Consider the following 24385-nt stretch of genomic DNA (forward strand, 5'->3'; position numbering starts at 1 on the left):
GTTTCCGGGACAGCAAAATAATTTTGAGAATCACGCTGAACACGACAAAGCTTCAACTTAACGAAACGAATTGAAGGGCATGCTCCAATAGGGATAGAACAGAGCTTCCGGACAATTGTATAATATAACAAGTGTTTGCCGTTCATTTCGTGTTTCCGTGGACGCAAATGAATCGCATCCGGGCGGTCGTTAGGCCTTTATCCAGCTCTAGCTCGGGTCTTTTTCAACAGAGAATATATCAGCCTTTGGCACGGCGGACGGTTGTTTATTTAGACGGGTTTGAAAATCCAGGAAAACTTACCGTGAAGAGTGACGCACCGGATTATGTTCAAAGAGAAACATTACTGAACGACTCCGTCGAAGAAGCTTGGAAGAGACTGATTGGCGAACACAACCAGAAGTTTGCATTGCCTAAAGAACTGTTGACGCAAGTTTTCACACATAAAAGCTATCGACACGGGATTTTACCTTATAACGATAGGCTGGCATATTTTGGTAAGTTCTACATAAATTTGATTTATGAAAATCTGCTAACTGTCGGTTTATAGGCAAGACTTTTTTCACTGCCCAAGTCTGTATGATTGGATCATCATATCCATCAAATGAGCCTGGTTCTGTAGCTGGGAGGGATGTGAATGCTCTGCTTTCAACTACTGTGCAGTCACTTATAAAAAGTCGACTCGCTGCGTTTTCCGTGGCTAAAGATGCTGACCTTCTACAAATAATGCTATGGCAGCCATCTTTTATCAACGATCCTGAAAAGGTGTGTGTCACATTTAATGGATTGCATGAAATGATATTGGTTTTTGCAAATCAATTAATATGAAACTAACTCAAAGTAGATGTCCAGTCCTCGTGCTACTGGTTTATATGAAGTTGGGTCGCATGTTCTCTATGCGTCGATCGGCGCTGTTGCTCTACATTTAGGAGCTGCTGTAGCCGAGCAGTTCGTTGACAACGTTATTCTTGGTGGTCCTCATGGAATTATGACACTCACGAATAATGGAAGGCTATTACGATACAAAGATGTCCAGTAGCTGGAGGTTGAATCTGCAATTCATATGGAGGAGAATCGGAGTCTAAAAGCTGCATTTGATTATTTCTAAAGCCTGTGAATAATTGGTCTAACAGGTTAAGAACTGTAAATATATAGAAACTAATGGAAATGTATTGACGTAACTGCGCTAGAATGCTGATAATTGTTTTGTACGCTGTTTCAGTCTACTTTAGCGGATACTGGGTTTACATGACATATGTCATCCAAGCTAGATTCCTGTATTTTTTGATATATTGCCAGGTTACAAGAAATTCAAGATATTTGCCTGATTATTCTGCCTCCGTGCTGGAGCTCTATCGACTACTCTTTAAATAAGCTGAGATTGCTCCACAGTCTGGGTGGCTCAGCTAAACTAGGCCAACATAAATTCCCACCTGACACAACCGCCCATCACCCACATGCAAGTCCATTCTGTTTCCTATCTTGTAATTACTGAATCAACCATAAGTCTACTTTACCGCAAATCCGAATAATAATAGCTTCCCAGTTACGGCCGTGCTACTTTGGTTGCAAATCACTACGAAACCGTTGCGACCTGACGCAATTCCATCGCTGCTGAAATCAATCAGATAATGGAGGCATGGCGTCCACAGCATCGTCTGCTCCGCACATAAAGGATAAGCCGTCAGCTATTCGCCATTTTTTCGATAGACCTCCTTCAATAAATCATGGGATTCATTTGTCGCGAAGCGCTTCGGGCTCACGTCGCAAAACCTCTTCTCAGATATCTCAAACATCTTCGCGAGTGACCTCACAATCCGGGATTCAAAACATAAATCAGCAAGTAATCAAATCCAATGGAACTACAGCTGGACTTGGAATTTCGAACCATCACGGTGTTAATCGCTCTTCATCTTTACGAGGACCTCGGGCACCTGCTGTCGAGTTAAATGCTGCTTCTCTATGCCATGTTCAACAGCTTCTACGCCAATTGCTGAATCAAGTTAAATTTCTCACTCCGACAATGGTCTCTCAATGGGAAAAAGCTTTGCATCCGATATTGCTACAGGCAACAGATGATTTAGATCCCGACGTTCATCAAGGCGATGACATTGATGTGAGATCTTATGTAAAGATCAAGCGCATTCTAGGAGCCACGCCAGATGATTCAGTTTATTTATCAGGCGTGGTCTTCACCAAAAACGTTGCACTCAAATCTATGCCGAGAGAAATAAATTCTCCAAGAGTGATGCTTCTTTCGTTTCCTCTTGATTTCGGCCAAACCCAGTTGAATCCTTCAAAGGTATCCGCTTTATCTTTTGTTTCCATGTCCACAGGTGGGAAGCATTTTGTCAATGACAGCGGAGATTTGATTACAGGAGCAGGGTCTAAATTGAGAGGGGGCCTTTACAAAAAGCCAGTACATCATTTCATGTCACTAGATCAATCGGTTATCAGCCAGGAAAAAGAACGGCTGGAAAGGACGGTAAGAGCTATTGTGGCCCGTCGTCCCCAGGTCTTGTTGACCGCTCATAACATTTCTGGGTATGCACTGGAGGAGCTGGATAAATGTGGTATTGCTGTTCTATATAATGTGCGTCCCAAAGTTCTCACGGCTGTTGCTCGCGCGACGCAGGCAGAAATAGTTAACTCGGCAGAAGTTTTGTTGAGGGATTTGGAAAGCAATGAAACATCTTCATTGGTCAAAGTGGGCAGCTGCGGTCATTTTGAGATCAAAACCTACACATTTAATGGGAACATGAAGAAGACGTTTGCTAGTTTCTCCGGATGTCCTCCCTCTCTACGATGTACCATTGTTCTCAGAGGTGGAGACATGAACACTTTACTGCAAATCAAAATAATAACTCAGTTCATGATTTATATGGTCTACAATCTTAAATTGGAGACCTGCCTTATGCGCGATGAATTTGTTTTTATGCCATCTCCTGCTATTCAAGACCAGGCTCAGAGTAATGGATTGGCAAAATGGAAGCAAAAAGCTTTGCAAACAGGATCCGACGAAATGCAAGACCTAGTACCCGCTTCGGGAAAGCTCAATGACGCCGCTATTTCAGACTATTATGATGCACTGGCAAAACTGTACAATGAGCGTATTGTATCAACATCCCCATTTGTTGATGTTCCTCAGCCGTATCTGCTCTTGAAGGCTCGACAAGCTGAGAAAAGATTACAGAAGCTGGAGAAAATCACTCGAATTCTGAATGGCAAAACTGACTTTACTATTCCACCTGTCATTTTGAATTCTGAGAAGGCTTTAAGTGAGTTTTTTACAATTCAGAAGTCTAGCAGATATTAATGAATTATAGCTATTGAAAATGCAGACCATCTCATAGACAACTCAATCCGTGAAAAGGACAGTCAAGGACAGGACGAAGAAATTAATGTAGTGCAGTTTCCAGGACATTCGGATGCCAGTACTATTACGTCTGTGGATAGTGATATAGCAGAAATTCCTACTTCACCACTAGATTTAGTCCGACCAGAATTACTTGATCAGCTGCCAGGCGGCGGGGAACGATTAATGGACCAAGTTCGACGAGGGATTTTAGAATTAGAATGTGACTCTCAGGAGTACATTTCGGCTTTGCAAAAATATCGATGGGAACAATATTTTGCCCAGACAGAGGATTATCTGTTCGATCCTTTTGCTTATCAGCATTTAACCATTCTTTATTCGTTGATTTGTGAAATTACAACTGCTCCTTGTACTGGTCCAGATTTAGTTTCTATTAATTATTATCATGATGGTGACAGCACTTTGGGTCAATTCATAGAAGGCATTTGCGAAAGCGCCGACATGCATTGTTCCGATGGTTGTTCCTATCTTTTGTCTCAGCATTATCGATCATATGTACATGGAAATGGCAGAATCAATGTTCGGCTGCTAAAAACACCCTGCAGAATTCCGGGAATGGAAAGCACAATTTTGATGTGGTCTCATTGTAACATATGTGGATCCACTATTCCAGCCATACCAATGTCGGAAAATACTTGGAAGTATTCTTTTGGAAAGTATCTGGAGCTTTCGTTTTGGTCTGCTCCGCTGTCGTTACGAGCTGATGTGTGTCCTCATGATATTCATAAAGATCATGTTCGGGTATTTTCGTTACACGGTCTTGAAGTGAGATTTGAATATGTACCGATCGAACTACTGGATATTTCTTTTCCGCGAACTCGCCTCATTTGGAAACCTGAGATTGACGTGCGATTAAAGGCGGATGAATACAGTTCGATTCAAGAGCGCACACAGAAGTTTTTTGATTCAGTTGTATCACGCCTGAACTCAGTGAAAGTCGAGGAATTTTCTTCTGCCGAAAAATCTGATGAGTGTCGCAATAGAATTGAGATGTTGCGAGATCGTGCTTTCTCTGAACAAGAAGACTTATTGGATATGTTACAAACGATATATGTGGAATCCTCTTACAGGGAGTATCTGCCTTTGAATGCCGTTATTCGATCGCTTCAAGAGCGAGTTGTGCAGTGGGATTTAGAATTTGCAGATTTTGATCGGAGCTTTTTTCCATCCGAAAAGGATATTGCAAGGTTAACCGCGATTCAGCTTAAGAAGATTTTTGTGGAGCGAGATACTTCTGCTGGTCCTTTAGGGATAGAAGACCAAGCCGAGATTGGCTCGTCTAGTGATCTCGGATCAGCAGTTGAGCTTATGCCAGTTATGACTGCAGATTTGCCTTCTTCTAGCGAGCGTGGGTCATCATCGGAGATTGCGTATGCTGCCGAAAGTCATGATTCCAGTGCAAATTCTGCTGAAATCTATATGGAGCAGAGCTTACGTGGATTCCCTTCGTCTGGATTTTCATCTTCTGTGAAAGCCGAATTGCAGACATCCACACACGGACCTCGGGTTAATTCTCCATTAACCCAGGTTAGCAATCTCGATGAGACAGTAGCGGAATCAGATGATAGAGAATCTAGCTCTGCTACCTCCTCCAGTGATAATTCTGGGTTGGCTCCGATGACAACGACGTCCGATACGAGCTCGGTAGTTACAGAGGCGACTTTAAGCGACGCTTTGATGACTAATTCTACTGAAGATTCAAGCACATCCTCACCGATAATTACCGCCGATAACGGATTATCACTTACGAGATCACAGTCTAGTTCACGGTCTCTAAGCTCTCGCCGCAAAATTGCACCTGACAGATTAGTACTTCCTCCGTTAGGCCAGTTGAAATCTGCATCGAGATTTACACAAGGCACAACAACCAGGGAGTTAGCTCGTCAGCTTCAACTGAGTAGAAGTGGCACGGATGTTCATGGTCCACCAATGTCAGTTGCAGGAAATGGGGATGGAACAGAAGTTGGTCAGAGTAAAGTGATTTCCTTGGCACGCCATTTCGATCAATTATCGCGAGAATTTGAGAAGGAACGAGCTAGGGAGAGGAAAAAGCTGTCACAGAGTCGTTTACGAGCAATTGGATCGTCAAAGCCAATTGTGGAAGTATATAGAAATATCGAGGAAGCAGTAGTTGAAGAAGATGACGATGACGACTCTGGGTTATCAGATGATGGGTTAAACTCGGACGAAGATTTGTTTTTAGATGCTGGTAGCATTGGTAGAAGAAGCCGAGTGAAACGAACTGGGAGTGAACTTCGCAGATCGGGAAAAGACAAAAAGCCTGAGTCTAGAGAAGATGTAACCACCCTTTTCAGTGCAGACAGTCAAACCAGTTTGAACTCATCTTCAATTAGTACTATTCGCAATGCAGCACTTACCAATCTCAAGGATTCAACTAGCCCTACTCAAGCGGTTTTATCTCCAGGAATCACGTCGCCTCCTCCTTCATCGTATTTTGAATCATCTCACTCGATAAGTGAGCGAATAGTGAGTGGTTCATCCGCCAACTATGATGCATCCAAGGCATCTACTGATTACCCTGTTACTGCCGAACTGAAAGCAGACGAATCTGGAGAAGATTCAGTAGCTCAATCAGCTGCGCAGGAGGAAGGCCAATCTAGTAGTCTGCATAGTTCAGTAGCGCAGACGCCAGAGCAGCCCTATCAGCCAGAGCTTTCAACGCCTGGCCCTGAGAAGATCTCCTTGATGGCCATGCTTTCGAATTTCTGGGCCGACCGGTCGGCGAGTGGTTGGAGACCTTTAGAATATCCATTACAGCCTTCAGAACATATATTTGTTGATTCGGACGTTATTGTACGAGAAGATGAGCCATCAAGCTTGATCGCGGTTTGCCTTTCTACGCCCGATTATCTGGATAAGTTACATCAAATTCGAAGGTCTGATGATCCTGAGTACGATAGTAGTTCATCTGAGGACGATGTAGAACCTGTTCTCACGTCACAACCGAACAAGGAGTATTTCACGCGACAGAAATCCGACGCGGCATCGTCGTCAGATCCGCGTCCCAAATCACGAGAAGAGCTCAGGAAATGGCTTCTCAAGGAAACAGGAACGCATTTAAAGTACCAGTTTCGAGAAGGATCAGCGAAATTATCCTGCAAAATTTTCTATGCAGAGTTGTTTGATGCGTTCAGGACATTATGCGGCTGTGAGGAGCGCTATATCCAATCGCTATCTCGATGTGTTAAATGGGATTCGACAGGAGGAAAGTCTGGATCTGCGTTTTTAAAAACGTTGGATGATCGGTTGGTGGTGAAGCAACTTTCACCGTCCGAGTTAGACGCCTTCATCAAGTTTGCGCCGAGCTATTTTGAATACATGTCAAAAGTTTTCTTTGATGATCTGCCGTCAGTCATTGCCAAGATCATGGGATTTTATCAGGTTCAGGTTCGGAATCCGATTACAAACAAAACAGTCAAAATGGACATTCTTGTAATGGAGAATTTATTCTATGATCGGAGTTTGTCACGGATTTTTGACCTGAAGGGTTCGATGAGAAATCGACATGTAGAGCAAACAGGTCGGGCGAATGAGGTTCTACTCGACGAAAACATGGTCGAATGTGAGTATTACGGAGTCAGTGTTCAAGTTTGGGGTTAATAATCGTGTAGACATTTTTGAGTCGCCGTTGTTTGTGCGGGAGCCTGCAAAGAACATACTTCGAGCATCGCTGTGGAATGATACGTTGTTTCTGTCTAAGATGAACGTGATGGACTATTCATTAGTGATTGCAATTGATGCAGATCGTCAACAGTTAGTTGTGGGCATTATCGGTATGTTTATGAATGTTGTTGTTAGTTGTCCGACGAACTGATTAACTGATAACGACCAGATTGTTTGCGAACTTTTACATGGGATAAAAAGCTAGAGAGCTGGGTGAAAGAGAAAGGACTGGTTGGTGGAGGCGGGAAAGTGCCTACGATTGTGACCCCCAAGCAATACAAGGCGCGATTCCGTGCTGCTATGGAGCGTTATGTGTTGATGGTTCCAGAGTGAGTAAAAAGTGTGGACCGCTGCTTGGATTGTGCTAATTTGGGAATAGTTTCTGGCATCAATTGTCGGCAACGGACAGCTCCTAGAGCAAGAGTGGTTACAAGGAGTTTCAGAGCCATGTGGCAGGTTGATATTGTGTTCTAAAGGAACCTTACATGATTACTGTAAAGTTTGTAATTTATTTATTTTTTTAGGTTATACTATAGGTTATGAATAAGATTTTACTTAGGCTACTCGTTGTTGTACTATTTCTAGTGCTTTATCTATAATATCATTTTTATTCGTTATTGTGAATATAGATATAGTAAATAGTAAAGATAGCATTGTGCTCCATGTTGATTACCGACAAAATAAACTAATGCGAAACAGGGGATTCAGGTATAATACGCTACATAATATTTCAATATTTTGCTTTAGCTTTTTTGTCAGTATGGTATGTTTACCGAAATGATAGCAAGTTTACAAACTCTTTGGTTAGGAAATCTATTCAGAGTAAGATATTTAGAAGCAGAAAGCGAATGAACGTCCCGAATAGGTAATTATCAGGGTTAGGCTTAATACCTGTACGCTAATTGGCCAATGCAACACGATGTAGAGACTGCGGTGCAGGACCGAGACGGTTCGAAGACAAGACGGTGAACAGCTTGGATCAGACGACTAGTACAAGCCAGATCTGCGGATTCAAATTTAACAATCGAGCCGACGAACTTTCGGGATCTTTAGCGTTTATATTTTATTACGTGGAAAGGAATTCGCAACAAAGAAAACAACAGAAATATGCTGCGGATCCCAGCTGCTCGAGCGAGTAGCCGCCTTCGGACTGTTTCCACAGTACGATTATTGTCTTCTTCGGTAAGTATTGTGTAATTTTGTTAGAGTTGTGATAAGGATTACGAAAACTTTGCTAATATTGAATAGTCGCTGCGGTCTAATGTCAACAATATTCCGCCAACGAGCGCGCCAAAACAGACACCGGCCGACGCAAAGCCTTTGACTGATCCGACGCCGGCGACTCCTTCTACGCCTTCGTTATCCACTTCTGCTGCAGGAGCGCCCGCAGCAACTGCAGCACCTAAGAAAAGCAGATTTAGGAGATTTGTATACACGACGGCCTTTTTGACGGCTGTGCTCTACGGGTCTGGGGTCTGGTTTGCGCTAAATAATGATAGCTTCCACGACATGTTTTCTGAATACGTGCCGTTCGCTGAGACTGTCATTGTATTTATTGAAGAGGTCCAGTTTCAGCGCCGATTTCCCAGTGTTGCACGTAAGGCTGTTGAGGGTGATGATAAGCGTGTCACTATTCATCGTGGAGGTGCTACCTGGAGATTGGCGGGAAGTGAAGGATCTGTGCCGTATGTTTCCGCTAAATCGGCTTCCTCATCCTCTACTACCGACGCCCCTGCTGCACCTGTGAAGCCTGCACAAATCGAGGCGGCAAAGCCATTAGTTGTTTTGCCCAAGCTTCCTAAGTTTGCTTTCGATGGAACTGTAGACCCTTCAATTGAGAGTGTTGTCAAGTCTATCAATTCGTTGTTCGCCGCGATCAGCACCAAAGGCACTGTTGATGACTCAGACCTCGCCACATTAGCTGCAAGCATGGGCGAAGTTTCAACGCGGTTTCTAGCTGTTAAGGAGGAGTACGAACAGGAGCTTAAAAAAACCATTGAAACGCAAATGACGCTACTAGTGGAGCAGGCGGCCAAATCTCAGGAGGAATTTCAGAAGGCCGTTCTCGAGCTTGAAGGAAAGTGGAAGGAGGCTTATTATGCGGAGCGTGATAGACTTGCAACTACGTATGCTTCGCGTTTGAAGACAGAACTCGATAGTCTCGAGGCAGTGTACAACTCGAAAGTCAAAAATGAGGTCTTGGCGATCGATGCACAGAAAGATGCCGAATTTGCGAAGCAGGTTGCCGAAAAAGTTGAGACCGAGCGAAATGGCCGTCTGGCCAAACTCGCCGAAGTCAAGAAATCTTATGAGGAAACTATTGTCTTGTCGAAAGAGGTTGATCAACTACTAGATACGGCGGAGCGCACGGCGGAGCTGCAGCTCGCTTTAGGATCTCTTGTCAACGCTCTGGCCGCTCCTTATGCCGTTCCGCTGGCTCCACTGCTTGCACGGATCAAGATTGCAGCAGGTGATGATCCGTTGGTTTCAAGTGTCATTAACGCTTTCCCTCGATCTGCATATGCTGGTGTTCTTTCACCTCAGCAGCTTGCTGCACGATTCAAGCAGATTGCACCCGAGATCCGCAAGGCGAGTTTAGTACCTGAGAATGCGGGTGTTGCAGGCTTCGCAGGTTCCTGGATTCTATCCAAACTTCTGTGGAAGAAAGAAGGCAAACCTACTGGTGCGGACGTAGAATCTGTTCTTGCACGTGCAGAATCAGCTTTACTTGAAGGTCATGTCGAGCAAGCTGTGCGGGAGGTTAATATGCTCGATGGCTGGCGTAAGAAACTGGCCGACGACTGGCTGGAAGAAGGCCGTAAGCGTAGTGAGGTAGAGTTTCTGGCCCAGGTTCTTAGTGAAGAAGGCAAAGTTTGGCAGTATCGAGTATAGAGCATTCGATGATGTATGATGCAGATACAATAATACATTCTAAATAAATTTGTTTTGTTGATGAATTTCCATATTGGGAAATACTACAAGTCAAGGCAAGGTCAAATCAGAGCGCGGCGAGTAGAACCTTGTAAGCGTATGTGTTTTGTGCGAAAATGTCGGATAGAGATTGAGTGCGGACATGAATCCAAACTGAATTTGACAAACGAAAGCGTCGACCACTCGACTTGAAATTCGGTGAATTTTCCGAGGGTTTCCGAGATTTCGCATCTCGAAACATCTCTACATCAAAACTAGATACTCTCGTAGGCAATTGCATTATTCCGGTAGCTAGAGATCATGAACGGCATGCGTGTAAACACCCGGCCACTGAGCATCCGACTCGATGGTAAGACGGTACTTACATTAATGGCTCGGCGAGGAATATTTGGAGGTCGTCGACCTGAGCCGACTACCGGCTGGAAGATTCGACGTGCAATTACGAACACGGTATTGATTGTTGGCATTGCTGCTGGAGCATATTATGTTACAGACTCTAGGTCTGCAGTGCTGCGATACGTGGGAATGCCGTTTTTGCGCTGGACGACAGACGCGGAGGTTTCACATCGGTTTGCGATTGAGCTGATGAAGACCGGACTTGCACCAGTTGACCGCAGCAGCAACGCGGAGATCGAGGACCCAGACTTAGCTGTCTCGCTGTTTGGAAAAAGATTAGTGAGCCCGGTCGGATTAGCTGCTGGGTTCGATAAGAACGCCGAAGCTGTAGATCCGCTGTTCGACATGGGGTTCGCATATGTTGAAGTCGGTTCGATTACGCCGAAACCTCAGGAAGGTAATCCCAAACCTCGGCTATTTAGACTGCCCTTGGACAAGGCAGCTATCAACCGGTACGGGTTCAACTCTGACGGCCATTTAAAAGTCCTCGTGCGTCTACGTCTGCGACTTCAGCACTATTTTTCTACTCACCCATCAGCAGCTGAACCTCCGAACAACTCGCTTCGAGATGGACGACTTTTAGCGGTTAATTTGGGCAAGAATAAAACAGGCGATGAAGTTGCGGATTATGTTGATGGCGTAGTTACCTTTGGTGACTACGCTGATGTCCTAGTAGTCAACATTTCCAGTCCAAATACGCCAGGCCTTCGCGATCTCCAGAGCGAGGCTAAACTAGCTGGCTTGCTATCAGCTGTTCTTAAAGCTCGCGATTCGCTCTCCACGCCAAATAAACCTCCAGTTTGTGTCAAAGTCGCACCAGATTTGACTGAAACCGAGGTCGCGGGCATAGCCGACGTCATTAAGAATTCAGGTATTGACGGAGTCATTATTTCGAATACGACGATTTCTCGTCCAGCGTCATTGAAGTCGCCCGTCTCTCTTCGCCGTGAGGTTGGAGGGCTTTCTGGTCCTCCAGTCAAAGAGGCCACGTTACGAACAATCAGATACCTCCGAAAGCATATAGGTCTGGATTTTACTGTTATTGGCTGTGGTGGTATCTCGTCCGGGAAGGACGCAGTGGAGTTTGCTAAAGCTGGCGCCACCTGTATCCAGGTTCTCACCGGATTCACTTATGATGGACCAGGAATGCCTGCCAGATTACGAAAAGAAATCAAGGCTGAGCTCAATGGACAGAAATGGTCGGATATTATTAATGCCGATTACAAATGATTTTCTACAGAGAAGTCTACAGATTTTAATCAAAATTTTATTCTTTTTTATTAACTCACTCCCAAATAACTACTTGCCAACGAAACAAGCGAACCTCCACTAGATTCAGACATGTCGCCTGTTATCTGCCAGAAGAATACTCCTCCGAGTAAGTTGTCCAGCACGTAATCTACCTTTGCTGCAGTAGAATTGTAGTTATCAAATGAATACCAAATATTCGTGCTGTCGTTGTAATAGCTCGCTGCTACAACCGTCTCATTATATACTATTTTAGAATCAAACGGGCTGATCCCTAGATCTGTATATCGCACTTGGATTCCGTCATCGGGCATATCTTTTGTATTCCACTCCTCGTTAGGACCAGTTACGTCCGGAAATCCTTGCGCGTATAGAGGAATGCCTATTATAATTTTATCTGTGTCAACCTCCGACGAGTTAAGACAACGCGACAAACCATTAGCAGCGCTATCAGCATCTACGGTCGGAGAGAACAATTGTGAGTGGTAACCGCTATCTTTGACCCATGAGCCATAAAAATCATACGACATCAAGTGAAACTGGTCTAGCTCACTTATCACCGCCGTCACGTCGATCTCATCGAGAGCTACGTCTGTGGCGGTGTAGGCGGCAGAGAGCGTGTAATTGCTCGATGGTAGCGATTGCCGAACTGCCTTGATTAACTGCAAATAGCTGTTACCATCAGTTGTGCTCTCGGGTGTCTCCCAGTCGATATCTGCGCCATCGTATCCGTAGTGATCAATCAGCGTTTTCAAACTCTCGGCAAATGTTTCAAGTCTATCTGAATCGTCCGCAACTGTGGAAAAGTTCGCGCTGCCGTCTCCAGATCCGACGCTGAGAATAAGTTTGACGCTTGAGTTCTGATCGTCCCGCGATGATTTCACTTTCTTAATGCACTCGTCCGCGGTGAGTTGATTGCCATCGCCATCGCCAAGCTCAGGCACAGGTAAATAGAGGCTCCCGTCCGCGTTCAAGCCAATATGTGTATAGTAGACGTGCGTTAGAATATCAAATGGGATGGTATCTTGCGGTTGATTAACATTACAAGCCCAGTAAGGATAATACACACCGACCGTGTAGCTTTTCGAGGTAGGATCAATTGAGTCTGTGGACCCGATTGCAGCCGAATATGGGTTTACCACATTAAAATCTGGAGTCGGAACGTCGAGAGTTCTGACATTTGCTTCTCGTCGACGTCGCCGTCGACCTGGGCCGACCTTTGCTGACCTTCGTCCGCGTGATAAAAAGGGCAAAAACATTAAGCTACTCAGCTAGAGAGCTCAGGAACAAGATAACCTACAGGTACAGACAGAAAAAAAACGGCCGCAGAGTATCATATAAACAGTTCCGAGCCACGGCAATGACGCGGATCTGAACGAACTCATTCCGCTGCTCAAGAGACCCCAGAATGAGCGACAGCTATAAGGGGCAGAGCTGTTCAGGGGCGGCATACTGAAAGGGAGAGGGTCGAGGGAATGAGAGTAGTTAGCGAGCCGCAATGGGCGATGCGAAGCGAAGACGGCATTCAGGGGAGCTGAATCAATAATGGAGAACCTGAGCACACATAAAACGAGAGTTCCAGGGACGCGTGGACATATATTTAGTTGTTGATGATAGGGGTGGAGTAGCCAAAATAAAAAGGCGGACCAAGGAGAGTGCAGCTGTCCAATATCGCACCAGAGTACATTTGCTCGCAAAATACATCCAAGTCTCGTGCAAATACTCGAAGTCAGCATTGATGCAGTATAAGGTCTGGGCGTGTTGCATCCTAGCGCAGCTGTCGTGTGAGAAACTAGAAACATAAGTTTTGGCCGGCCCATCAACCAAACATATACAGTCTCTGTTTGACCTCGTCTACTGTCCAGGACAGAGCCAATTCCAAATTTTCACCCGAGTACGCGCTGCAAGGAATAATATTGCATGTATGGTTTGTAATTTTGTCGATATTGAGTGCTTTTCTGACCGTCGCCACAATCTGTGCTTGTTGATCGGCTTCGTATTCCGGCGAGTCTACCGTAGATGCTCCTGCTTGACTATTTTGGTTATCCTGACTGTTTTGAACATCAATCTCTGTATTCTCAGATGTACTTCTAGCTGTATTATTCACTGACGTGCGTACAACTGCGTCAATTTTATTGACTAACACTAAAAGACCGGCTCCGGTCAGTCTATCGTCAGAAACCACAGCATCCAGTTCTGCTCGGCAGTCTGATAATCTATTTAGGGCTGTCGCATCGACAACCCAAATTAATGCATCGGTTTTCTCATAATAATTTCGCCAGAATGGTCGAAGAGACAGCTGACCGCCGACGTCCCAGATGTTTAGCGTGTAGGACTCGTATGGAACTGAGCTAATGGCGAATCCAAGTGTCGGCGTCACCTCTCGGACGTCTTTATGAAGCAGCGCCCGCACGATCGAAGTTTTTCCTGCATTATCAAGTCCGCTGTTTCAATGTTAGCATATTATTTGAATGAATTTCAAGAGGAATGAAGTTTAAAATCAGCTTGTTCTTACAGCATCAATATTCGCATTTCTCGGTCCTTCAACTTTTGTTTGCGCAAGGTCGTGAGAAGACCCATTATGCCCAGTTGATTAGTTATTGCAGCCTTTTTAAAGTATTTTGTTGTTATTTCTCTAGAAATAATATTAGTGTGCGAAGAATATGACAAAATGCTCGTTAGGAATATCTTCTAGCATTACACTGAGAACAATGTAGCCGCATAGAGAAGAATATGAGCCCACAATCTGTCCTTCATTCTTCCACGATTCTTATGATCTTTGTTACTTCTCCGCCCAGTCCACCCAATTTTTCTTCGATTCTCGCGTCCTGATGGCTTCTGATCTACCACTCTCCGTAGTATCAGCTGAACCGTCAAAATCGGCGACTACGCTCTCGCAGCTATCCGCTGTTCCATGCGCCCATACTCATGTCCACTCTACATGGGCACGCACGTTCGTCTGCAGACCGAGTTTATATTTGCAACCGAAGTCCATTGATGAGCTTGTGGATATCGTCAATGAAGCGCGTATCTCTCGTAAAACAATCACGGTCGTGGGCTCGGGACATTCGCCGTCTGATATCACGATGGTCTCGCCTGGCGGATGGATTGTCAATCTCGACAATCTCAATAGCGTCTTGTCATTTCAACCGGGTCCTAGTTCATTCGACGACCCATCCAAGGTGGTCTACACCGACGTTCGTGTAGAGGCCGGAATCAGAGTCTACGAGCTTCATGCCGCCCTAGCTGCCAAAGGACTGGCGCTGCAAAACCTTGGTTCCATCTCAGAGCAATCTGTCGCAGGCTTGATCTCGACTGGCACCCATGGTTCGTCAGCGTTTCACGGCCCTTTAGCACAGCAGGTTGTCAACATCACCTTACTCACTGCTTCTGGTTCACTGCGTACTATATCTCCGAATGAAGAACCTCTTCTATTCCGGGCGGCCTTGCTCTCTCTAGGCAAACTTGGCATCGTCACCCATCTGACATTTAGAGTCATTCCCTCGTTTACTATCCACTCTGTCCAGGAGATCATCGATTTCGACCGTCTCCTTCAAGACTGGCAATCGTTGTGGACATCAAAAGAATATGTTCGTGTTTGGTGGTTTCCATATTCACGAAAATGTGTACTATGGCGTGCAGAAAAGTCCGACAAATCTCTTTCTAAACCTAGATTCTCCTTCTACGGCACCTGGCTCGGTCGGAAGCTATACGAACTCATGCTGTGGTTTGCAGTCAAAATTTATCCGCCTGCCATGCCTTCTGTTGAGCGATTCGTGTTTAATCGTCAGTATGGATCTACGCAGACATACGACACTACTGGTCCAGCATTGGACGAGGCAGTGCAGAATTCCGTTGAAGGTCTAAATATGGACTGTCTATTCCGACAATTTGTCAACGAGTGGGGTGTCCCACTCCGAGATGGAATCGAGATTCTTCAGAAAATCGACGATATAGTTTCCGCAGCTAGCAAAAAGCGCGAATATTATGTTCATGCGCCTATTGAAGTAAGAGTCTCAAACTGTTCCGTTCCAGACCCAAAATTAGCTACAACTTTGTCTCCACTCACGATCCGTGATGCAAACAATGGAGTCGGCGCAATACCTGGAAATCTTGTACGGCCGCTGCTTGACTACGCGCCGTCGATCTTACCGAATCCTGACTTCACCAAGCCTGTTTCGGTTAACGATCTCACGTTATATATCAATGCAACTATGTATCGGCCTTTTGGGCTCTCACCTCCGATTGGCCAATGGTACTCCGAATTTGAAGAAATCATGGCCAACTATAGCGGTCGGCCCCACTGGGCGAAGAACTTTATTGGCCCAGCCGGGCCAGAATTGACCGCTCAAGAAGAAAAGAAGCCTAAGGCTGATGGACAAATGGTCGGTATTGCCGGCGTTTTCGAAAAGTGGTACGGTGATGATGGAATGCTCTTCAAGAAGTTGCGCCAGGACTTGGATCCAGCGGGAGTGTTTATCGGTGGCAAGGATTGGTCAGTTCGTAATGGCATTTTGTAATTATGTATGGATTTAGTTGATTCGAAAAAAATTATTCTGATTCATCTGATATATGTGGGTCCTGCTGTCCAAGTTCTGTTAGATTGTACTCGTTGGGTGGTATTTCAGTTCTAATTCGAAGACCTCGCTGCATAAGTAAGTCAGCAAAATTGCGCAACTCCAATGTTGCCATACTGTCTTTGTACGTATACAAAGCTGCCATAATAAGTTCTAAGCAAGTAATTAGTACCATATCATGCGGTAATGCATGTACAAACTGACATACCTTTACTCCATGGACATTCCATGATGCCGCGAATCAAGATCGCCTTCGCATCAGTCTTCATACCATTGTCGTACAAATATTTAACATAATCAAGCCATAGCCCAATACATCTTCGTCCTGAAATACTGGCAAGCGCACGAACATACATACTTCTAGCAGAGTGCATATTTCCGTACTGCCTCTCGTATGAAATTGCAATGCACCATACCTTGACCGGAGTGGCCGATCCACTGAAAACTAAATTTTCAAATATACCTCGAGTATGGTATTCCATTCGGAACGGCAACTCGTTGTTGATATACCATATCAGATACTGTGTTGAGTATGGATTAGCTGCTATGCAGGATTCAAGTTGGGTTCGAAGCACCGCCACCTTTCTCAGGCGCGAAAATTGACTATCGAAAACGAGTAACCGGGAGCAAAAAAGATCAAATCTGTCTTTAATCGTTCCATTTTTAGCAAGCAGCTCTTCAATACCATCTCGGAGAATCTCTAGAGATTGATCGATGTTGCGATAACCTGATGAGGGATCAGTGTAGTACCATAGACTTAGACATTCCAGTGCAGCTTCTGCAAGTTCGACGTTCTGATTATCCTTCAGGGAAACAAACTCGGAAACAAGTATACCTTTCTGCGTCTGGTGGTCTGGGTCCAAAATCTTTGCAAATATATTCTGAGACAGCTCCGTTTCCTCAGACAACCGGTCAAGAGATAATAAACCAGCCCACTTCCGCCAAAGCAAAACACGGTTTTTCGAATCATGAAAGTATTGTACTGCCTTAGATAACACTTCTTCTGCTCTCTTCATATCTTGGTGCCAGATGAGCTCTGAATAAATACACCACAATCTCAAGCTCGTGCGCTTCTTGTCTAATACACGCTTACAGATCTCGGCCACGTACTTTGGGTCGGCTGTAGAATACAAACAAGTAAGACAAGTTTCTAATAGAGATTCAGCAATGCAGTCATCGAGTCGGCTTTCATCTGCAATGAAATCAATCAGAGTCTCGACAAAATTGCACGCGAAATTGGTATCAAGTAGGTCGGCTTTGAAATCAATTTTATTCACCGACAATTTCTCAGGTAACGAAAACTCCACGGGCCAACGATCAGGATAGGGTATGCTTAAAGAGACCTGATATCCCAGAACCTTCAAACACGTATAGACTAAATTTGCCAATGACTGCGGGGCTTCGAACCTGTAGATAAAAGGCTCGATATCTGAAAATATAACCACACGGAAGGGATCGGAAGTAGGATCATCGACATTTATCTCATTAAATATTGTCGGCATCAGTCTGTGACTTGCTAAAACTTCTTGATCGATCCAAGAACCATCAATAATATTCAAATTAGTTTGAGAGATTTGATTTTCTCTAAGTGCCCCAATACGATATGTTCCCCTTTCAAAACAAGCTTCAAGTGAACCAGCTGGTGTTTGAAAATTGTAGTATATGATGAACTGGATAATGCTTATTGAAAGTTCAGGGTACCCAGCCTGTATTGCTATTTCACAAAATCGTCCTAGTATTATCACCAATGAAAATTCACTATTGCTTGCAATTTGACGAGCAATTCGTTTGAAAATGGCTATTATATGCTCCCGAATCTTATCAAAATCAAAGTTAGTGGAATCTCGAATCAAGAAGTCTATCCAAGCCATTTGTATTTCATTTAAATCGGGAAATGCTGAGAGGGTATCGGACCATTTTTTAGACGCCTGATATTTACCATGAACCTGTTCGTAAAAAGATAAGTATTCAATATGTAACGGAGCTGCATCGGGAGCCATGGAAATGGCCCTTTTATATACCGAGAGACCTATTTCAGCCCTGCGAATTTGTGATGCCTCGGGCGGCAGAGTTGCAATCATAGCGTTAGCGAGCGAATGCCAGCCGCGAGAATCGGTCGGGAAACTTTCCGCTAATCGAGTCAAGTCGGTAATTCTATTTGCAGAAAATGGTTGAATGTCCGAATCATTTGACTCTTCTGAGTCTGAATCACCAGATCGGAAATCTTCTGCGGCCAATATCGAATGGACCGGCAGTTTAGAGTGATTTTGCATGGCCTGTCGAGAAAGTGGTATGAAATCCAAAGACGTTATTAGAACATCGCTCTGGCTGTATTTGAATTTTCGCACATCCTTCGACAAAACCCATGAATATTCGGAGTTGGGTTCGAAATCACCGTGATCTTTCTCGACGACATCGATACCAAAACGAGAGGAATCATGGAGTCCACCCTTATCACCACAAGAAATCCGAAGATATGGATCAAGGCCAAGTACTTTTCCATTACCGAATCGAAAGAATTTTGGACTCCGATAAGTTCTTCCTAGGTTTACTAAATCTGGATGGAAGGTGGTATCTTGCAAATATAGCTCGTCAGAGGGCGTCTGAGCTGATATATCTGGCAGAAGACGACCTGGCATGATGGTGTTGCGTTTACTCACAAAATGAAGCCATTCTTGCTTTCGTGGGTTGAATTTTGATGGTGGCGGGTTTGAACTGATGCCTTCTGGTTGAGAATGAATTGTAGTCCTCTGCTTGGTTGTATGATGTCTTAAGGAAGAACTTTCTGTATGCCGATCTCCACGATCATTTGAGTCTAATTCGTTGTTTTTCTCCAACTTATCTGTTCTAACTGAGCCATATTTATGTCTGTATTGGTGTTTATAATGGTGTCTGTGAATATCTGAAGCCCGATTTTCGTTAGCCCGATGGCTTCTGCTTCCTCGTCTAGTATCTAAAGATCCAGCGTTGAAACTGAACTTTGGCACAGCTCGACTCGAAGTCGACTATCTCGTTAGCGGACAGCCATGTCATCGCCACTATCACGGCATCTCACCTCTTCAGTTTGGTCCGACATTGGACGCACGGAACTGCGCCAAAGATTGCATGGCACCTTCAAAAGTCACGTCGCAAATCTGTTTGTACACGTGATCTTCCCCGCCATAGAAGGGTCTCACACAACCAGAACAGGATTTTAGTATAGCTCTGCGGAGGATAGGTTGAACAAAGGATGGATGAAACGGTTTTCGTCCTGAAACAGCTTCAAAGCAAGTATCCAACGTTGATCTATGATGTGGAGCCACTTTTTTTTGACTCAGTTCAGAAGGAAGTAGGAATGGTCTTTTTGATTCCTGGTAATCCAGGTCTGCCGACCTACTATGTTCCCTTTCTGTCCATGATCCGCGAAAAATTGCCCGGCTGGAGAATCGTCTGCGTATCACAAGCGGGATGTGATGTTGTTACGACAAAGCTGAAATATGCAGATCCTCAAAACATAGTATGCTATGGCCTACACGACCAGGTATCTCATAAGCTGGAGGCTCTGGTCTCGCTGTCAAGGCTGCACGGTTACTTTGGGACTGAGGGAGCAGACAAACAAGTGGTTTTGGTTGGACACAGTATTGGCTGCTGGATGATTCAGCATCTAATCCTTCAACTGCGCCAGCAATCTTACCCAATTAATGTCTCACAATCAATTTTACTGTTTCCTACAATCAAGGACATCAGCAAGAGCAGCAACGGAGTCAAGTTTTTGGCTCTGGAGAGAAAGATCCCGCTAGCAATTCTGGCGTCTTCGTTCGCATTTTATTTCACCAGATATTTTCCCGACTTTGTTGTCAATTGGGCAATCAAGCTGGTCATGCGATCACCACCTATTCATGCTCTGCAGGCGACTAGGAGTCTGGTTTCGTCACAGTCTGTCGTGTATCAGTGCCTGTCCCTGGCCGGCGAGGAGATGGAATATGTTAAGGCAGAAACCGAGGATCTAGACACAATTTTCTGGAGCGGAAACTGGTCTGCATCAACTAATCGCTCTGGGCCGGGAAAGATCGTTGCCTTTTTTGCAAATAAAGTGAGTACATCGAAGTGCATGATTTTGAATCCTTCTAACTAGTGCAGGATCATTGGATAGCTGATTCTACGCGGGCTGAGCTTCTGGCAGCGCATTCATCACTCGACAACGTAGAACTGCACGTCGCGTCTGCGGATGAGAAGTGCTCGCACTCGTTTTGCGTAAAGGAGAGCAAATTTGTCGCTGACAAAGTTGTTGGTTGGATCAAGTCGTCCGCGTAGCTTCAGCGGGAGCCGGTTTGGGTGATAGAATCAGGGGTCATTTAGAGTTGGGCAGGTTTTTCGGATTTTGATTATTTGGTAGTAGAGAACGACGAAAAACCATACTATATACAATAGAGAGTAATAGAGATTAATACGGTTATATAAAAATGCTTTACTTGATTGGACTTGGATTGTCATCCGTCGAAGACATTACCGTTCGCGGACTGAACGTCGTTCGAAAGAGCAAACGAGTGTATTTAGAAGCCTACACAAGTATTCTGATGGCTGCATCGAAAGAGGATCTGGTGGGTTAGAAAGAAGTACTGGACCACTCTTTCGTATTGACTTATCTGTAGGAATCATTCTATGGTCGCGAGGTAATTTTAGCCGACCGGGAACTAGTTGAAAGCGACAGCGATTCAATTCTGAAAGGAGCTGATCAGAACGATATTTCTTTCTGTGTCGTCGGAGATCCGTTTGGGTATGTTCTGCGTCTACTTTTGTTCATCTGGCTGTTTTAACAATTCAGTGCCACAACCCATACAGATTTAGTAATACGCGCTCGAGAACTCGGAATTAAAGTCGAAGCCATTCATAACGCGTCAATCATGAACGCTGTAGGAGCATGTGGACTACAGCTATATAATTTCGGGCAGACTGTATCCTTGGTGTTCTTTTTAGATAACTGGAAACCGGACAGTTTCTACGATCGAATCAAGGAAAACAGAGATATCGGTTTGCATACCTTGGTTCTTCTAGGTATGTTTGTTGGCACTGTCTATTATGGGCATGGACTAATGACTTTTGTAGACATCAAAGTCAAAGAGCAGAGCTTTGAAAACATGGCACGAGGAAGACTGATATATGAACCACCAAGATACATGAGTATTGAGACCGCTGCATCACAACTTCTAGAAATAGAGCAAATGCGTGGAGAAAATGTATATTCACCTGATACACCGTGCGTAGCTGTGTCGCGTCTCGGATCTCCGCAACAGACATTTGTCGCAGCGACTTTAAGTGAACTTGCAAATTTGGAGAGTGGTAATCCACTTCATTCGCTAGTCATTCTCGGTCATCGAACTCATGAAATGGAAATTGAATATCTTCTTGAGTTTGCTCAAGATAAGCAAAAGTATAAAGCAGACGTTGCGACGGAGGTCGAAGCAGCTAAAGCGAAAATTGCCCCTTTTGTTGAAGATGAAGAAGATAATTAACTCGATCAACTGAAGTTTTAAATCTGTTTATGGTTTGATTTGGTGTAAAAAAGTAGTGTTTCGTAATTAATTCATGGTATGTGTGGTATAAATAAATTGCTGCCGCACCGTTTGCTGGCCGCCAAATTCATAGCCTCGGAAGTACCTTTTCTTGTTGTTCTCTTTTTGGTGACTTGACATCAGAACAGTTGGATTTTCGCAGTGCAAAGAAGTTGAATTAGATCGTGTTCACTGAAATCTACTTTCTCTAGAATCATTCCCATTGCGCAAATCAAGCAAGCGCCAGCTCAGATCTGAGGAAGTGATGAATCTTCTTGGATCACTGTTGAAATCAAGCCTATAGAAACAGAACTACAAATGTCAAGTCCAGCATCGGAAACATCGAATCCGAGGGGACTGAGTCAGGGACTGGATCAGGCTGATTTCGTTGGTGCGGGGAGTCCTCGTTCCAAACAGGCTACTACCGGACCTCCTTCAATCGCAAGTACACCTTCGACGCCAGTTGCTCAAATCACTTCGTCGAACAGCTCTCCTGCTCCGTCAATATCATTGTCGGTTTCTTCCTTCTTGACTGGGCATTCTACTGTACCGACCGGACCACTGTCGCCGAACAACGCGAGTGCGCCGAATAATTTGTCCTCAGTCGCTTCTTTGATAGCGCGGTCATTTGCCCCTCGAATAGCGGTGTTTGCGTCAACCGATGCCGACGAGTTTGCTAGTGAAAAAGGTTTCTCATCGATTCTGGAATTGCTCAAACCATTCGGTGACACAGTTTCAGGAACAGTCACAGTTCATGGATCCCAGGGAATACCCACTCAACTCGATGATTTCGGACTACGGTTCGTCTCTTCTGATTTCATGACGACTTCGAAGTCGAGCCTGCCCGCTCATTCTGCTGGTGTTTTACACAGTTCGTCGACGCTTTCTCCTATTTCGACCACAGCTTCGTCTCCAGTGTCTCCGCGTAGGAGGTCGCGCAGTAACAGTCGGACATCTACGTTTACCGCACCAGTTCCTATTCCTGCCGGTTCTGGTCTCGATTGCTTCGACATCGATGATATCGATAGTCTATTAAACTTATACTTGGCGCAAAATCCTCGCTTTTTTGCGATGTCTTCTAATGGCACGTCGCCTAGCCCACTGTCTCCTCAAGCACTTCACGAGACGATCTATTCAAAGTGTTTTCAAAAAATGCTGGCTTCTCCTCCCGTTTCTGCTCATGAAACATTTTCACATCCCGTCGCAGCCGTAATATTTATTTCTTCCCGGAATCCACAACCTATCGAAACCTTATCAATGCTATATCGTGAAGGGAACGATGTGCAGCTGCCAGCGTATATCAGTAAGGACTATTTACGATATTATGTTCTTGTTCATGACGAGGATCAAAGCGAGCTGGACAAGTAAGAGCAATCATAGTTTTCATTTAAACCTGGCTAATGCAAGGAAAATCAGATCACAGGCATTGTTTGAAAGAATGAAGCGTCATTTTGGAATCCATTGCCATATGGTTCGTTTGCGGTCCAAAATGGCTACTATGGGTTCAGCAACTGACGATCTTTCGGAGCCTATTATTCCCTTTTACCATTCTGAATGGATCAGTGCAAGTGAAGAGATAGGCATGTTGCGAGCGCTGAATACTGACCAAAAATATATTTTCGAAAGTGATGCTAGCAATTTGCGAACTTTTATTCGAGATATGACTGTGCAAAGTTTAGTCCCTTTCATGGAAAGATGCATAAATACTTGGAATGATCAGATCGCGTCCAGTCGACGAGGGCTTGCGGGTAGGTTTTTTTCTGCATCACGGCGATTTCTGAGCTCGAACTCGAGACCGGCAAACTCTTCTGGTCCTGGAGGCACGAGCAGTGTCTCCGGCAACTACGATTCCACGACGGGCTCGTACTCATTTCATACTGCGGAAGCACAGATGCGCAAGTTGGCCGATTATGCGTTTATGATCCGCGATTGGAAACTGGCGCAGAGTACGTATGATATATTACGGAAGGATTTTTTGAACGATAAAGCGTGGATGTATCATGCTGGAGCGCAAGAAATGGCTGCAGCAAGTTTGATTCTCAGTGGAGTTCCACTAAGCTCGAAAGCTCGGACGGAAACTCTTGAGCCGTTGCTTGATTCGGCAACTTATTCATACATTTCCCGATGTGCGCTGCCGACCTATGCGCTGCGAACGATCATGGTCACTTCAGAACTACTTCGGTCGCGAGGAGGTGGTGCTGCTGACGATGCGGCTAGATGGCTAATGAAGGCTGTCAGCGAAAAACTTATGGGTAACTTAGCCCATGCGCTGGTTATTGAAAGAGTAAGTACCTGCTACGCGATCCGGCGCGGGATCGGATCCCAAGGATGGGGCAATCGGATGCGGAAAGCTGCCTTCTGGCAGCTGGTTGCGGCGAAAGAGTGGGTCGCGCTCGATAAAAAACAGCACGCCATGCAATGTCTCGACGAAGCTGGTGAAACCGTGTACGACAACCTTGACTGGACTATGAAGCCTGGCTCGTTGATGTATGACCTTCGACAGTCTACGCAGTCGATGGTCATGTATGATAGTGCGGAGTAATTATCAAATAGATCAAAGTAATTTATATTATATAAATAGTATACATTCTTCAAATAGATCAAAGTAATTTATATTATATAAATACTAAAACGACTTATGCCG

The 24385-nt window shown here is 44.8% G+C and overlaps 11 protein-coding genes across 11 annotated transcripts; 8 read left to right on the plus strand and 3 right to left on the minus strand.

Annotated features, from left to right (window-relative positions):
- The first annotated feature begins 29 nt into the window (after positions 1-29).
- On the plus strand, positions 30-1181 carry V1516DRAFT_678669 (mitochondrial 54S ribosomal protein mL57). The gene is made up of 3 exons (XM_066922786.1): positions 30-495; positions 549-763; positions 843-1181. The coding sequence occupies exons 1-3, from the start codon at positions 168-170 to the stop codon at positions 1035-1037; spliced, it is 738 nt and encodes a 245-aa protein (XP_066776247.1). The 5' UTR covers positions 30-167; the 3' UTR covers positions 1038-1181.
- A 237-nt stretch (positions 1182-1418) lies between these two features.
- V1516DRAFT_713137 (uncharacterized protein) lies at positions 1419-7643 on the plus strand. Its single transcript, XM_066924303.1, has 5 exons — positions 1419-3276; positions 3325-6957; positions 7007-7168; positions 7228-7387; positions 7438-7643. The coding sequence occupies exons 1-5, from the start codon at positions 1638-1640 to the stop codon at positions 7472-7474; spliced, it is 5631 nt and encodes a 1876-aa protein (XP_066776248.1). The 5' UTR covers positions 1419-1637; the 3' UTR covers positions 7475-7643.
- Positions 7644-8012: 369 nt separating this feature from the next.
- Positions 8013-10011, plus strand: V1516DRAFT_678675 (mitochondrial inner membrane protein-domain-containing protein). The gene is made up of 2 exons (XM_066922787.1): positions 8013-8240; positions 8307-10011. Exons 1-2 carry the CDS (start codon positions 8166-8168, stop codon positions 9948-9950), a joined length of 1719 nt encoding a protein of 572 aa, XP_066776249.1. The 5' UTR covers positions 8013-8165; the 3' UTR covers positions 9951-10011.
- A 106-nt stretch (positions 10012-10117) lies between these two features.
- On the plus strand, positions 10118-11673 carry V1516DRAFT_678676 (Dihydroorotate dehydrogenase-domain-containing protein). Its single transcript, XM_066922788.1, has one exon. The coding sequence runs from the start codon at positions 10290-10292 to the stop codon at positions 11613-11615; it is 1326 nt and encodes a 441-aa protein (XP_066776250.1). The 5' UTR covers positions 10118-10289; the 3' UTR covers positions 11616-11673.
- Positions 11470-13032, minus strand: V1516DRAFT_476529 (glycoside hydrolase). The gene has a single exon (XM_066919084.1). The coding sequence runs from the start codon at positions 12890-12892 to the stop codon at positions 11666-11668; it is 1227 nt and encodes a 408-aa protein (XP_066776251.1). The 5' UTR covers positions 12893-13032; the 3' UTR covers positions 11470-11665.
- Positions 13033-13452: 420 nt separating this feature from the next.
- On the minus strand, positions 13453-14213 carry V1516DRAFT_627596 (ADP-ribosylation factor family-domain-containing protein; the record flags this gene model as incomplete). Its single annotated transcript, XM_066919798.1, has 3 exons — positions 13453-13608; positions 13741-14077; positions 14149-14213. 3 exons carry the CDS (start codon positions 14211-14213, stop codon positions 13453-13455), a joined length of 558 nt encoding a protein of 185 aa, XP_066776252.1.
- A 195-nt stretch (positions 14214-14408) lies between these two features.
- On the plus strand, positions 14409-16503 carry V1516DRAFT_678679 (D-arabinono-1,4-lactone oxidase-domain-containing protein). The gene has a single exon (XM_066922789.1). It carries the CDS (start codon positions 14465-14467, stop codon positions 16151-16153), a length of 1689 nt encoding a protein of 562 aa, XP_066776253.1. The 5' UTR covers positions 14409-14464; the 3' UTR covers positions 16154-16503.
- V1516DRAFT_678681 (NRDE-2, necessary for RNA interference-domain-containing protein) lies at positions 16081-19605 on the minus strand. The gene is made up of 3 exons (XM_066922790.1): positions 19266-19605; positions 16419-19215; positions 16081-16363 (listed from the first exon to the last, which is right to left on the minus strand). The coding sequence occupies exons 1-3, from the start codon at positions 19284-19286 to the stop codon at positions 16185-16187; spliced, it is 2997 nt and encodes a 998-aa protein (XP_066776254.1). The 5' UTR covers positions 19287-19605; the 3' UTR covers positions 16081-16184.
- On the plus strand, positions 19421-20594 carry V1516DRAFT_678683 (uncharacterized protein). Its single transcript, XM_066922791.1, has 2 exons — positions 19421-20282; positions 20330-20594. Exons 1-2 carry the CDS (start codon positions 19440-19442, stop codon positions 20501-20503), a joined length of 1017 nt encoding a protein of 338 aa, XP_066776255.1. The 5' UTR covers positions 19421-19439; the 3' UTR covers positions 20504-20594.
- A 58-nt stretch (positions 20595-20652) lies between these two features.
- Positions 20653-21702, plus strand: V1516DRAFT_626740 (tetrapyrrole methylase; the record flags this gene model as incomplete). Its single annotated transcript, XM_066919759.1, has 4 exons — positions 20653-20790; positions 20842-20966; positions 21015-21244; positions 21296-21702. The coding sequence occupies 4 exons, from the start codon at positions 20653-20655 to the stop codon at positions 21700-21702; spliced, it is 900 nt and encodes a 299-aa protein (XP_066776256.1).
- A 129-nt stretch (positions 21703-21831) lies between these two features.
- On the plus strand, positions 21832-24370 carry V1516DRAFT_476452 (ER-golgi trafficking TRAPP I complex 85 kDa subunit-domain-containing protein). Its single transcript, XM_066919082.1, has 2 exons — positions 21832-23105; positions 23158-24370. Exons 1-2 carry the CDS (start codon positions 22060-22062, stop codon positions 24281-24283), a joined length of 2172 nt encoding a protein of 723 aa, XP_066776257.1. The 5' UTR covers positions 21832-22059; the 3' UTR covers positions 24284-24370.
- The last annotated feature ends 15 nt before the right edge of the window (positions 24371-24385 follow it).

The sequence above is a fragment of the Lipomyces oligophaga genome, assembly GCF_038497815.1.
Source record: "Lipomyces oligophaga strain CBS 7107 unplaced genomic scaffold V1516scaffold_6, whole genome shotgun sequence".
In the NCBI taxonomy this organism is placed as follows: domain Eukaryota; kingdom Fungi; phylum Ascomycota; class Lipomycetes; order Lipomycetales; family Lipomycetaceae; genus Lipomyces; species [Lipomyces] oligophaga.